General features: G+C 43.9%; 1 protein-coding gene across 2 annotated transcripts; it reads left to right on the forward strand.

Annotated features, from left to right (window-relative positions):
* Nucleotides 1-1,159: 1,159 nt before the first annotated feature.
* On the forward strand, nucleotides 1,160-14,663 carry vwa5b2 (von Willebrand factor A domain containing 5B2). Of its 2 annotated transcripts, XM_062404240.1 has the most exons (22): nucleotides 1,160-1,306; nucleotides 2,535-2,709; nucleotides 3,566-3,781; nucleotides 4,459-4,684; nucleotides 4,814-4,971; nucleotides 5,495-5,626; nucleotides 5,728-5,852; nucleotides 5,948-6,124; nucleotides 6,873-6,983; nucleotides 7,655-7,857; nucleotides 8,819-8,933; nucleotides 9,166-9,351; nucleotides 9,429-9,645; nucleotides 9,731-10,038; nucleotides 10,337-10,574; nucleotides 10,663-11,010; nucleotides 11,100-11,237; nucleotides 11,944-12,066; nucleotides 12,144-12,194; nucleotides 12,695-12,806; nucleotides 13,224-13,347; nucleotides 13,442-14,663. In XM_062404240.1, the coding sequence occupies exons 2-22, from the start codon at nucleotides 2,571-2,573 to the stop codon at nucleotides 14,168-14,170; spliced, it is 4,176 nt and encodes a 1,391-aa protein (XP_062260224.1). In that variant the 5' UTR covers nucleotides 1,160-1,306; nucleotides 2,535-2,570; the 3' UTR covers nucleotides 14,171-14,663. The 2 variants fall into 2 exon arrangements, with proteins under 2 accessions (XP_062260224.1, XP_062260225.1); XM_062404241.1 differs by lacking the exon at nucleotides 12,144-12,194 and having other exon boundaries at nucleotides 1,160-2,709.
* Nucleotides 14,664-14,709: the final 46 nt, after the last annotated feature.

Here is a 14,709-nt window from a genome sequence, read left to right on the forward strand (position 1 = left end):
ATAACTTGCATCAAACAAACACTTGATTAATTGAATCAGCATGTTAGAGATGTCTGATATGAAGAATATGATACAACACATGACACGATAACATCTTTAGTCTCAACAGCACTACAGCACTCAGCATCAAAACAAACTGTAGAGTGCTGCAGAGCTGAAATATCAAAACAGAGTTTTCTCCATTCTCACTCCTCTTGCCCTCTTTTCATCTCTGTCTGTGAACACACACAAACACACACACACACACACACACACTGCAATCAAAAAATGATATTGTGTCCTTGGTGGATACAGGTACTTTTGTTAGTTATAATTTGATGATTATATTAGTATTTTATATTTATTTATATTTGTCTGTGCCGTCAAAAGGAAGCCAAATAGCACTTAGTACATTCAAAGCTATACAAATTTCTGTACAATTTCTCAAATAACAAGTGCAGGAAAATAATAATTCATCACCTTTTTCATGGATCATTCAACTACAATCTAATATAAAATAATATATGTATATATATATATATATATATATATATATATATATACATATGCTTGAATAAAAATAGTAATTCATTAGTTTTACAAGTGTATGGTAGAAGAAGATGAAAAGCTGCTGCTTCTTTCGTCTCACTTCCCCACGCCTGCTGTCTGAGCGACCTGTTGGGAGAGGCAGAGAACCAGTCCTCCTCCTCCTCCTCCTCCTCCTCCTCTCTCTGGCCGAGCCATTAGCCATGAATTATGGTGCTGCTACCATCACAGCCAATTGTCTGGATGAAAAGCAGGCTCTGCCTCACTTACCAATGTGTGCTGTAGCCTGAGCAGCAGGTTGAGGAGCCCAGTTTGTGATCAGCTCTGTGGTCCAGGTCAGAGCAGGTAAGCGGATGCCATTTCACTTAACAGGAAATATAGGTTAGCGCAGAGCTGCATGATGGTGATTAATCATTTCCAGGACGTTTTAATTCCCTACAAACTAATAGCCTGATACTGAAAATGAATTTCTCGTAATAACTCCAGATAATTGCTGGGTGTCTTAGTAAATAATCTGTTAGTGCAAGTAGCTGCTTTTAATCATGGATATTGTTTTATACTCCATGAGTAGGGTCCATATATTTAACTCTGAGTATTATTGTTTTCATTGTAGCGTGACTGCTGGAGAGAGACAGGCAGAGAAGGAGGAGAGAGAGAGCAGCATTTGCAGGACAACTCCTACCACTGGTGTCATTGGGAAACCTTTGAGTAGATGAGATGGTGGAGTAATGCGGGGACTGGACACAGAGGCGAATCCTCAGATGCTGCACTGAACAGTACAGTAAGTGGACGATTATTGTTGCTTGTTATCTGGAGCTTGTACTTGTAGGCTGCAGTGTTGGCCGGTGCTGCAAAGAGCCAGACAGAATAATTAAACTTTGCAGAGGCAGAATCGTTACTTTCTAAGTCTTGGATTTAGTTTGAATGCTTTAAATCAATAATGACTGCTGGAAAATCTTTGACATTCACCACAATGTGTTTGTGCATGCTGGGGTTCAGTAACGCATTTGAATTCCAGGCTGAACCTTCCAAGGTCAGCATGATGTGCATATGTACTCTATGTCACACATGCATGACTAACTCATATGTAATATGCAATTTATTCCCTGTCATATGTCTTCTGCCGTTTATGTGTATTCTGACAGCATCAGTTGGCCCGACTTTTACAAACCAGGCATTTATTTGCCTGTTATGAGTCGGGAGCACGGGAACCAGATGGAGGCTGTTGATCTTGTTAGAGAGGTAGATGTGAGAGGACTATTACCTGGATCACAGCAAACACATGCACACATGCACACCAATGCCCACATGCATGTGTACACAAACACACAGGCATGCAAACACACACAGCTTCATGCAGTCTGCCGTTCACTGAGACGTGCTCTTTACACATGCTGCTCTTAAAGTTATTAAATCTTGAAGAATTGTTGCATCGAACAGCTTGTTGCAGCTACTGTGTATGATCTATTAAGGAAGCTGACATTAGTTTGTTGATAGGTTTATGTTGTTCTATAGTTTAGAATGCACTCTTACCTTCCAGCTCATGCAGTTAGAGAAGGGTGCAGGTAAATAGGTGTGAGACAATCTTAAACTCACTAGTTTCCATACAGACTCTGATTGCATATGTTAGGCACGGTGCATTATGTAGTGAGCGCTGACCTGTAATGTTAATGATTGACCAGGCCTGGAACACTCAAACTACAAAACCCGGTTGCTAAGAGCCTGAAGAGATAGCTTAGGTTACATGTCCAAGGACTGATGTGTACATGTAAGTATAAATACAGGAGGCACATATGCAGAGAAATGAAAATCCTATGGACATTTAGAAACCTTTTCATGCAATTCACCAAAATCTCAGGTCTAATTTGTTCAACTTTGCATCTTTGGTAAAACTATTCATTAGCAACGATCGCTGCGATTGTGCACTGAATTTAAAGTGAGAGAATTTAAATGCACACTCACATTTCCCCGTTCCTGTCACTGGGCTGTGAACCTGTGTTCTCATGCAGCCGGCGCAGTAGAGGCTTGTCCGTGCCCCTGAAAAGATGGTGGGACTGAGAAACCGCTCTTCATGGGAGCCACTGCTGCTCAAGGCCTCCTGCATCAAGTCCTGCGCCAACGGCTGCTCCCTGGGCATCACCGCAAACCTCACTTATGCCAACGCTGACGTAGAGTCTGTAGATGGTGAGTACGGGGTGATTCCCTCTTGGAACAGGTAATAAACTCAGCAACTGTATTTTGAGATGAATTGTATTGGGCGATGCTTCAGTCCCTATGCCAAGGTATCCTTGGGCAGGACGCTGAACCCCAACATTGCCCCATTAGCAGTTAACCAGTTTATCCTCAAAACAGCAGTCAGCTTCAGTTAAGGCTCCAAAATTTTGCTCAGTATTATCTGATACTGGTAAGATGCACCAGGAATAGATTAAACTTTGATTTATTGATTATGTCGTAATGTACACAATTTAGTGTAAAGCATCACTGGCTTTACCTGAAGATATAACAAGGTGTCATTGGCATAAAAAAGAACATGCAACATTTAGAACACATTTTGAAAAAATATATTTTAGATTGCTAAATGTGGATTCAAAAACTGACCAAAGAGGATCAGCCTCGGTATTTTTAGCTCTTGAAGGGAGAATCGGTTCAACATGCACTGTAGGGGAAGGGATACCTAACAGCTGGAACAATCTTTGCTTTGAAGAAACGAGAAAGATGATCTCTAGATACACTCATCATAAGATAACCAAGACAAGAGATTTGAAAAACAAAAGTTTTAAGTAGAACTTAAAAAAAGTTTAGTTACTACCAAAATAAAATAGACTGCTATGCTGGCATGTTAGCAATTATATTAACACATTTGGTGAAGGCTTCTGTCCAATCGACAACAATTAAAAACTTTCAAGAAAGTCAGAAGCAAGGACTTTTAGTCTTTATTGAACTTGCAGCATGTCGTGTAGTTCAATCAGTTTCCAAAGTGAAGCATGAATCTGAAATCCTCTGCTTTGTTTGTTGAACATTTTCGGTCATGTGCATGCAGGGGTGTTTGTGTACCCTCTCGGGGAGAGGGAGGTTGTGGTGGACTTCGAGGCCTCCATTGCGGGTCGACTGGTGGCCGTCCAGATACAGAGCCGGGGGAAGCTGAAGGACTGCTGTTTGGATTGCTGCCCTTTATCCGGTCTTGAGGGCCACTGTGGGAACGGCCGGGAGTGGGGCTGCTGTGGCAGCTCCAGCCATGACATTCAGTGCACCAACGGTGAGACAGAGGAATGCAGTGAAGGGAGAACAAATTGTGTTATGAAGTGGCCGTATATTCATCTAATATGATTCCCATAAGCTTCAACAAATAAGAAATTAGACACACATTAATTTTGAACATTGACATTTCTGGGCTGCCTATTTTCCTCAGCTAGCTGACTAATAAATAAGTCTAACAGTTACTGAGCAGTTATCAGCCTATTACATTTATGTAGACTGTAGTTGGACCAACTTAAAAAATAACTTCCATTGTTAACCATCCAAGGAATTACGTTTGTTCAACTTACAACAAATTATTAAACACAATTGCCTACTTTCAATTTAAAAAAAAAATGCTTCATCAATTTAAGTGTTTTTCAGAGTTGATAATACATTTTCTTTATTCAGTGCAGCTGCAGTAAGTCCCAGCTCTGTCCTGAGATAGCCTCACTGACGATAGAAAGGACAGACAAGGGAGGCAAAGAGCTTTGGCCGTCTGCCTAATGATGAACCAGCGTTTACTTATAGCACAGACATAAATCAGCTGGATGTGCATAGTATTTTAGTGGAAACAGTGAAACCATGGACATGTGATGCGTTTGAAGATTTAGCATGTTCACTTTTAGCAACAGTCTGTTTGCTTCTCTGTCTGTTTCTGTTGTTTCGTCATCTAAGTAACCGAGTGCATGTGTTTAGGGCATCTCATCCTGGACGAAGACCTCGAGAGAACCACCTTCATCGTGAGCACAGGGCTCATCAGCCCCATGGATATAGTGTCCATCATCATAAGCACCACACTCGAACTCCCCACGTTAGAAAATGGAGCGATCCACATCGTCTACCCTTCATTACTGACTCCTGTCGTCACTGGCCAGATGACACAGAGCAAGAGTGAAATTGGGGGGAAATTAGAAGAAACAGGGTATTTATGTCACCACTATGTGACAAAACTACTCGCCCTGACACTCTCTCATTCTAATAAATGATATGTATTACAAACTGACTGCTGTATAATTTTATACTAAATGATCTACATCACTGTCCTCCTTAGAGCAACCAGCTGTTTTGGTGCCACCTCAGGAAAACAGGGCCGTGTGCTGGACTCCGAGCAGCAGTGTGCCCACGCCATCTTCACCAGTCCAGCTGCCAACCTGGCACCTTATGAACTCAACTTCCAGCTGCTTGTCAGAGGGGCCTGCCTGCTGGCCGGTACACTGCCTGTCCTCCCAAATAAGATGATTCAGTGGATCTCGACCCAGCCATTGTGAAATGTTAGAATAGTGGATCTCATACTAAAACTAGAATGGCACTCAGTAGTGTGCATAAATTCGCCAAGGCCCAACAGTCATGTTAAATCCAATCAATCTGCACCAATAACTGATATTCATAGATATCAGTTGACCTTTTTTTCATCAAAATGAATCAATGTGTTCCTGGGAATTCAGCGGAAATGTCAAAATGCACCATTTCAAATTGTTAAAGAGGGTGACAAAATAAATTTGTGGATCCGTTTCCCTGATCTAGGTCTAGACCAAAATAGTTGGTTCTTCCCTGAACCATAATTTAACTTTCCATTAAGTTTTTGTAGTGATCTGTCTAGGGATCCTGCTCAAAAACAAATAAAACCAACAAATAGATCAGTGTGAAAACAATATATAATAATGAATCTGTACTCAACTGGCAAACATATATTAATTTGCTTCTCTTGCTTTCTTCCTTAACCGATCTGCAGGGCTGGAGAGCCCCACTCACGCTCTGAGGGCAGATGCAGACCCCAGCGCCCAAAGTGCCTCTGCCACCTACATCACCTTGGCTCAGGAGCATCCATACGACAGACACATAGAGATCATTCTGCACCTCAGTGGTTAGCAATGGCAACTTATCCACTACAATGACTGTGCTTTGTCTTTGGGCTCAGTTTCTGTTCGTTATTCAGAAATCTTTCCCCTTGAAACCCTTTCACAGAACCTCACAGCCCACTGGTCATCTTAGAGAGAGGCAGACTCTCCTTCAGCCAGTATGAGCAGCTGATCCATTCCCGTCGGGATTTCATTCGCTGCAGCCGCAAAGATTCAGAGCCCGAGAGGAAGGTCGGTGCATCCTCGCCCGATTTGTTTTTCACATCTCACACATGTATCTGCCCACATGTGTGCTAAACGCTGCCATTCGTATGCTCCACTTGCAGCTGGATTTTGTGAGGAAGCGGCATCACAAGGACATTCTGAGCAGCCCCGTCCTGATGCTCAACTTCTGTCCTGACTTGCTGCGTGAACCTCTGGAGCTGCACAAGGCCACCAGAGAGCTGCTGTTCCTCGTGGACCGCAGCGGCAGCATGAGTGGCACCAACATCCATCGTGTTAAGGTGAGCTGCAGCCAGGACAAAAACACACACAAAGGAACCAGAGTCAGATTGTAATGCAGCAGAACAGCAGTGGTGGGGCATCAAGGGTAAACATCAAAGGGGACTTGGTTGTGCAGCAGAATTACTTAATAAATAAATAAATAGCTAAATACATGAATGAAAAGATAAAAACAGTTTGCAATGACAAAGGCCCTTTCTGTATTTCTTATTTATTAATTAATTTATACATTTATTTACTTCTGCGTTCATTTATCTATTCATTCATTAATTTCTATATTTATGTATATATTCCTATATAGATGAATGTAGAAATACAAACATTCCATATCAAACTGTATTTATTAATTATTCCAGCATTGATGCATTTATTTGCTTATTAATAGTTGTTGTGTTGTTTGTGTGCTTTATAGTATAATAATAAAGTATAATACTATTAACTAATACTATAATATATATAGTATTAGTGTTTTCAATTTAATAGTTTGTGTTGATAGTATGTATCATCCACATGCAATATCCATAGATATTTGAAATTATATAAGATAGGTCATTGGTTTCATATTTTCAAATGCCTTGTAAAGACTGTCTAGGGACTCACATCACTCTGGCTTATTTACAGATTTTGACTGATTAACAAGTTCTATGACATTAAAATTGGGTTAGGGTTAGATTTATAAATGTAATTAAACAAGTTTAGTTTTTAGATTTAGGTGCATAATTGATTGATTATTCCCTCTCGGTTCCACAGGAGGCCATGGTGGTGGCACTGAAGAGTCTCCCCTCCGGCACCATTCTCAACATCGTGGGCTTTGGCACCACCATCAAGCCGCTGTTCACCTCCAGCAAGCTCTGCACTGATGTAAGCTTCACACCATCACTGTAGCTCTTAATCTGAAACCCTTCTTTTGAGGATTTTCATCAAAATAAACTTGTCTAGCACGTAATTGCGACATTTACATGTGAATCGCGGTGTTTCCAGTAAAAGATACTACACGGGGCATTTGGCTCATGTTGCGTGAAAGCAGATGTTTTTCTAAGCGTGTTGCTCAACCATGTGTTCTATTTTGTCCCCTCTCTAATCAGGCATAGGTCAGTTCGTTGGGTTGCCTTAGTAGCAGAGTATCAGGTTTTATCCAGACCAGGGGCCGCGAGAACAAACAGTCTTTGCACATACTCCTCGCCATATGGTGACCTTTCATGCACTTTAACGGAGGCAGGAGATGTCCCCTCCATCTCCGCTCCTGTCAGCCGTGTTTGTCCAAAGCGTGATTTGCGGCAGTTTCAGGGCAGGTGCTAATGTGTGTGTGTTTGCTCTCGCTTTATTAGACGAGCGATGATTAAATTCTTTGCTACCCTCGCGAGGTAATTGGGGCATCTGATATCAAACATTGTATTTATCTCGAACAACACGGGTGATGTTTGCACAGGCAGCATCATGCGGTGGGACAGGTGTTCTTTCCGAAGCGCGCTCCTCCCATCACCGCGCTACCGTGGCTCTGATTGCATCTCTGCTCTCCTCGTTGCACACAGGTCACTCTCATGCAGGCCTATGAATATGTCCAAAGGATGAGAGCTGACATGCGAGGCACCAACCTCCTGGGGGCACTGTCCTGGGTGTACCAGCAGCCCATGCAGCGCTCCTATCCTCGCCAGGTCTTCATCATCACGGATGGGTCCATTGGTAATGTGGCCAAAGTGCTGGAGCTGGTCCGCAGAAACACGTGCGCTGGCAGGTACAAGGCCCTGAAACTAATCTGTTTAAAACCTGGAAATCCTCTGTGCAAAACAGGACAGAGAGGTTTTATGAGGATGTCATCATCACACATGAGTGTTTACTCAAACAACTAGCTAGCAAATATTTATCCTATGGCTGCCATGTAATCAGACATTAGATCACTGAGGGTGACAGGGAAGCAGAGAGGAATGGAGTCCGCTGAGTGCAGGCAGAAGGGGCAGATAAATATGACAGAGACACAATGTGGGGGAGGAGAGGCAAGAGGATGGGGACAGCGAGACGGAGGACAGAGGGACACAAGCAAACTGTGATCTTGAAAAATTGAGAGCAAAGCGCTGTGAAAGAAAAGAAAAGAAAGGGCTGAGGTATTTTTCAGGCACGCCCAGTAATCCCGTTAAGTGCTCTCCTCTGCAGTGAGAGTCACGCCCCTCTGGTTTCCCCCAGGCCCTCCAGCACTGCACAATAACTCTATTTATCCTTCATTAGTATTCTCTTGTACGACTGACTTTCTCCACTGAATTTTGGCTGTCCAGCATAAAATCCATCTCTTGTGATGCATCTAATTTCAGTGAATGCAAATTACGTTGCTATATAACTACAGTCTACAGCTCCACAGCTCTCTTTGAGTTGTGGTGTATTGGTTTTCTGTTTTCGTATCTATAATGTTCAATCAGTGTATAACCATCCAGACATTTTCAGAGACCACACACAATGTCTCAATCAAACTCTCAATCAGCCAAATGGCTTGTGATTCCTTTGAGAGCCCCAACACCAGTCTGAACACACCTGAGTATTCTCTATGCTGAGACATATGGAAGCCTCTGTAGGCTTTCGGGGTTAGGGTCAGAGTTCCTACCCAGAAATCCAAGTGAGAGAAAAAGACATGGTTCACGTAGGGTGCAGCCACAGGGTGTGTGATTGAACATTTTAAGTATATATATTATTTCACCTCTCTGCAGATGCTTTGGTCTGGGCCTGGGTCCTCGAGTCTGCAGGAGACTCCTGCAGGGCGTCGCCAAGTTAACAGGCGGCACAACAGAGTTCTTAGATGATGAGGAGAGACTCCAGCCCAAGGTCAGTAGCGCTGCAAGGCTGACATCTACTGGAGAAAATGCGAAGTGCATAACAGTTATTGGCATAACCGTACTGGACAAAGCTTGTTTCTTTTAAATCATTTTGTGTTCCATTAGCAGTGGTGAAAAGTGAGTGACTACAAGTTATTAAAAGAACCTGAATATTTCCTCCATCATTGCAACTTTAAAGTGTTCAGGTAAAAAAAAAAAACGTGTGCAATTTCCCTCCTCAGTTTATCAAGTCTCTGAAAAAGGCCTTCGAACCGGTGCTGACTGACGTTCGGATTGACTGGTACCTGCCAGACAACATGGAGGCCCTTCTTTCACCCAATGAAATCCCTCCACTCTACACCGGCAATCGTCTCATTGGATATTGCACGCTGTACGATATGACAGGTTTCAAATCCAAAAAGACTGAGGTATACAGCAGTATTTCTTTTAAAGTCAGTCTTTGTAGCTAATTTTGCATTTCTAATTCAAGTGTCTTATTTTGCAGACTCAAGGACGAGGCTATAAAAGTGTGAAACGAGGCTCCACTGGTTCGGTTTTCGGCCAATCAAATGACGAGCATTCGCCTCCCTCGCGCTCCGAACTAATGCCTGTGGTGACGTGTGCAGAGGGAGCCGACCTGGAGGAGGCACTGAGGGAGATCTCCAGAGAAATCTCCACTGAGTTCTCCTGTGCCAAAGACATAGACCCTGGCACCAGCCCTGGTCAGTCACACATCTGTGGAGCATCAATTTGCCTGCTTGTCACTTTATGTCCACGTGGTTAACATCTGGCCTTCCTCCATGCCAGGTGTGGAGCTAAACAGGTCCAGTGACGTGAGGAGGAGGATTCAGGAGAGCTCCTACATCCAGGAGCAGTACGTCCTCACTCGCTGCTCTCTCAGCAGTGAGCGGAGTCTACAGACACAGTCCCACTCAGCAGGGGCGGCGTTTCTGCCCGACCCTCAGTCCTCTGATTCCTTGCTGGACACAGGGTCTTTACCTCAAGGCCTTGAGAGGATCCCTCCTCTGGATAAGAGATCATCTTTGTCTCGGTGGGCCGACGCTGCATGGCAACAAAACCTCTCCCTTGAAACCCCTGATAATGGAGCAAAGAAGGTGAGATTTAGTGTAACAGATTCACACAAATTAACTCCTCTGTAGTCACGCAACTTATAGATATTAACACCAGCAATTTAAAATAGTTTGATGAAAAAATATTGTCATTAAACTGTTGGTTGTCTAAATTAATAGAATTTACTTTTTGTGGGTAGAAATTTCAGGACGTTTCACGAAGTATCAACATTTCACAAATAGAAACAGTGCCAGCCGAAAACACTAACATCGACATATGTTGCTGTTGAGAAAGTCTGCTCTGCTTTTCATACTTGCAACACTTTCCCTGTCCTGCAACCAGGCCGTGCGCCTGGATGGAGGTGAGGAACCTCGTAGGAGACAAAAAGCTTTGGCTCGTTCAACCATGGCAGCACGAAGTTTCTCGTCCCCCCAAGGCGAGCTGGAGATGCATCGCCTGCGGAGAGCTCTGGAGAGGGTCTCCTTCGACCAGACGCTGGGAGGGAGGCTGGACGAGAGTGATGGGGAGACAAAGCCCCCATCAGGAGGGACACTGTCCCGCAGAAGCCTCACTGACTCTAGTAAGACGCTACTGAGAAAAACAGGATTATGCTTCATATTCCTCCTCCATCTAATTTCTATTGCTCACTCTGTCACTCTGCCCCTCAGATGGACTCCTGTTCCCTGCCTCTCCTTTGGACTGGGACAGCTTCACAGATCCGGAGTACCTCTTCTCAGCAGCTCACCTGGAGGATCCTCCTCCAGGTCAGTGCCGCTCGCTCATTCACGGCATGCTCAGCGGCAGGCCTGTATCCTGGGAGGTCAGTGTTGACCTGGGGCACCTCTGGAACCCTGAGGGCCAGGAGACACCAGGAGGAGCTGAGGGAGATGGAGGAGGAGGAGGGGAAGAAGAAAGAGGGGAAGATCCGTGGGAGGAGATCATTCACCAACTGACAGCTCGCTCAGTTATAAGAGACTTTGAGAAGATGGCAGAGAAGGAGAGCGACAGTGGACATGGTGAGGTTTTACTAATGATTTCTCCTGCAGACTGATCTATCTCCCAACTAATATAAATAATCATGTAATTGTGTTTGATTGTTCCTTAGGTTCAGCTAAGCGATACCGTATGAAGGCCATCCAGACCAGCAAGAACTGTAACATCATCTGCATGTACACAGCCTTCTCTACCACTGACAGCAACACCAACAAAGGCTTACCAGACAGCACGGATGTCAAAAACACAGGTGTGCCACCAGTTATTGTCTTTAACAATTATTTTATATACTTTGGGGGGGGCACTCAACCACAAGATTTTAGTTTATATGTCATGAGAAGTACAAGTGTGGGATCGTGATTGTCTAATGTTCTTTGGAGCTGTGAAAGGTGTTTTCTGACTAAAGGATCCATATATATCTGTCTCTTGTGAGTCCCCAGTGTACCTTTACTATTGATTTCTATAGAGACTAGAACACCCATAATTCACCATACAATACCACTTATTGTCTCAGCCACTTTGCCATGCCTGTACTTTCTATCTGATCAAATAAAAAAGAAAGGGTAATACACAGATTTCATATGAGGTCAGGGGCAGATCAAAGGGGGCAATGGCCCCAACTGAGTTCTGATTGGTTCTGAGTGTCACTGTCCTGTCAGTACTCTTTTTCTTTTATTCTTTACTGATATAACTAACAATTTGATGCATTTTATTTTCCAAGCTTTATTTTTTTAAGTAGGCCTACACATTGTGTTTTATAAAGGAATCATTTTCTAAATATATTCAATGATTTGTGGCTTTGCTCACAGCTCTACAGCTAAAGAGGAGCTCCAGAGCTAGAGCTACTGTATTAGGAACTGTGAATATGATTGGCCCCTTTGTAGCCCCTCAGTAAAAAAAAAATAGATCCGCCACTGTAGTAAAATGTGTGCGTGTGTGTGTGTGTGTGCGTGTAGGGATGCATTCGGGGAACAGGAGTTCGCAGTCAGATAGCCACAGGCAGACCTATTCTGTGGGTCTGGGCCGACGGCGTTCCAGTAGGGACAGTGAGGAGATGGACGACAACTGGAACTCTACAGGTAAACACATCGAATGATACCACCACCCATTTCTGTTGTCAAGACTTTAGGTCATCAACAATCTTTGTATCTCTCAGACAGAGGTGACACTCCTGCCTCACCATGTAGCCTTACATCCTGGGACTCTAGTAAGTATTGCTGCCGAACCTGCTCAGTGAAAAAAACACCATCCGGTGCAGCGTAGTCCCAAGGTTAGAGGCGTCTTAGTAGAAAGCCGGTTGAAAATTCGACTGTAGCTGAGTGTGTACTGAAGAAGAAAAGAAGAAATACACACCCCGACATATCACTGTTCCCTGACATAGTTCTTAAAGGATCAATTCACCCAAATTACAAAAATAACCCAACATACATTCTCCCTCACCTTGAGTCATATTTAGTCATGATGATATCTGATGAATCTGCAAGATTGTACCTTGAAAATTTAGTTTGCTCATAGCATTGAAAATGTCATGAATAAATAACATAACAATAATAATAATAGTTTCTGCTCTAATTATTAAACAAAAATCCGTTGTTATTTTTCTCATTTGGGTGAACTTTACCTTTAAATCCAGCCAGGACACATCACTTTATAACTTTTCTGATGAAACAATACTGTTCCATGTGTTTTTCCATGCTGCTGTCTCAGGTGTAGGGGGTAGCTGCCACTCTGCTACAGCCCCGGCAATATCAGGCACCTCGTGCACTCGCTCACAGCGATCCATAGAGAGCAAGTCAATGGAAAGCTTCTTTGGATCCAGGTAAACGTTTCAAACTAATAAATTACAAATATTAGCGAAACTCTTGAATGTTGAATTTGACTAGTTTTTAGATGTGTGGTGATCGCCCCTTGGGCCAGGGGCGGATCGAGAGTCAGGGCCAGGGGGGCACTGGCCCCAGCTGAAATCTGAGTGACCCTGTAAGGCCCCTGTCCTGCCAGTAGTCTTAAAACAAAAGAGCTAACAGTAAACAAGGAATGGTGGCCTCTGATTTAGAGAAATACTAAATCCGCCACTGCCTTGGGCACCAGTGTTTTTGTCTTTTTGAAGGTCTACGACTTTAGTATCAAGCTGTATTTGTGTTTATGTTTCTTGTATATTGTATATACATTTGGACGTTATATTTTAATAACGTCCAAATGGAGATACATTTAAATCCCCACCTCTTTTCTGTTCCAGGTTCCCCCTGGGCAGGTTCAGGTCCTCCATCTCATCAGGAAAGCAGGTCCCTCTCAAGTCTCACTGTTTGTCTGCAGAGACTGAGACACAGCCTGAAACTGCAGCACCGGACTACCTGCCCCTGGTGAGCTGTGTAGACACTCACAGTATACATGTATACAATACATACAAGCATGCAAGCACATTTTGTAATTTATGTCCATGTGGTGTCTGATCAGGTGCATCTGCAGCTGGCTTCTGGAGCTTTTCTGCTGACAGAGACCTACTCAAACTGTGTCCAGATCCCCCTGGACCGCCTCAATAGGGCTTCACCATACAGCCTCCACCGCCGCAGCCTCAGCCCACCTTTCCGTTGTGCATCTCCCAGTGCTCCATCTTTATCCACATCTGCAAAGCCTCCCTCCAGTCACAATGTTACCTCCTCTCCTACCTACTGCGTCTTCGCCAAAACTGTACCGCCCTTCCACCACACTCCAGACGACACTCCTCTGATGCTGGAACCAAGGCTTCGCCGGAGACACCTGTCTGACCGAGACTGTGTCACCTCACACCCTGACCTCCCCAGCTTCGAGGAAGGCCTCTACCAGAGTCAGAGGTACGGCCAGGCCGATAGCGGTCGCGGATCAGAGACAGACGTATATGAGGGCTCTTCAGTAGATCCAGCTGACCTCCAAGTGAGCTGCCAGTTGGCCCTAGAGGACCTGGAGGGCTCGAGCTGGGCCACAGCTGTTGCGCTCGCTTGGCTCGAGCACCGCTGTGCCGGCTACTTCATGGAGTGGGAGCTGGTGGCAGCAAAAGCGGACTTCTGGCTGCGCTGCCAGGCGCTGCCTGAGGGAGTGGACTTGGCAGGCCTGAAGGGAGCTGCCAGACAGCTGTTCCTGCTGCTGCGCCACTGGGACGAGAACATCAAACTTAACATGCTGTGTTACAACCCCAACAACATGTGAGACAATCACCTCTGAGGGAACTGAGCCAAATCTACTAATCTGCATACTCAATTCATATCAATGACTCTAAAGTGGCATAGGTGTGAATGTCATTGAGATGTACTTGTCTCTGTATGTTAGCCCCTTTAATACGGTGGCGACCTGTCCATGTTGCAACCTGCGCAATGCCTGCGCAATGTCAACCTGTACCTCAAAGGATAAGTGGTATTGATAATGGATGGATGGATGATATATTTTCTGATGTGAGAACAGATATTAATGTAAAATGTTCTTTACCTGACATCTGGCCTTTTGTTATAAAAATGCTTTATGCAATCACAAAAATGCCTTGATCACCAGAATGGAGCTTTGGTTAGTATAAGTTGAAGCTTCTCGTTTGTATGTTCTTACTTCATAATCAGTGAGTATCACATCGAAATATGATCATTAGGATTATTATTTGATAAACTACAGAAATATTACTTTAAATAATTAACTTATTGATGGGAAATACAAAAATGCTGGAATTTAACTATTTGTTGTGATTTGAAACAAAAGCA

This window comes from Platichthys flesus, chromosome 14 (genome assembly GCF_949316205.1).
Source record: "Platichthys flesus chromosome 14, fPlaFle2.1, whole genome shotgun sequence".
Lineage (NCBI taxonomy): Eukaryota > Metazoa > Chordata > Actinopteri > Pleuronectiformes > Pleuronectidae > Platichthys > Platichthys flesus.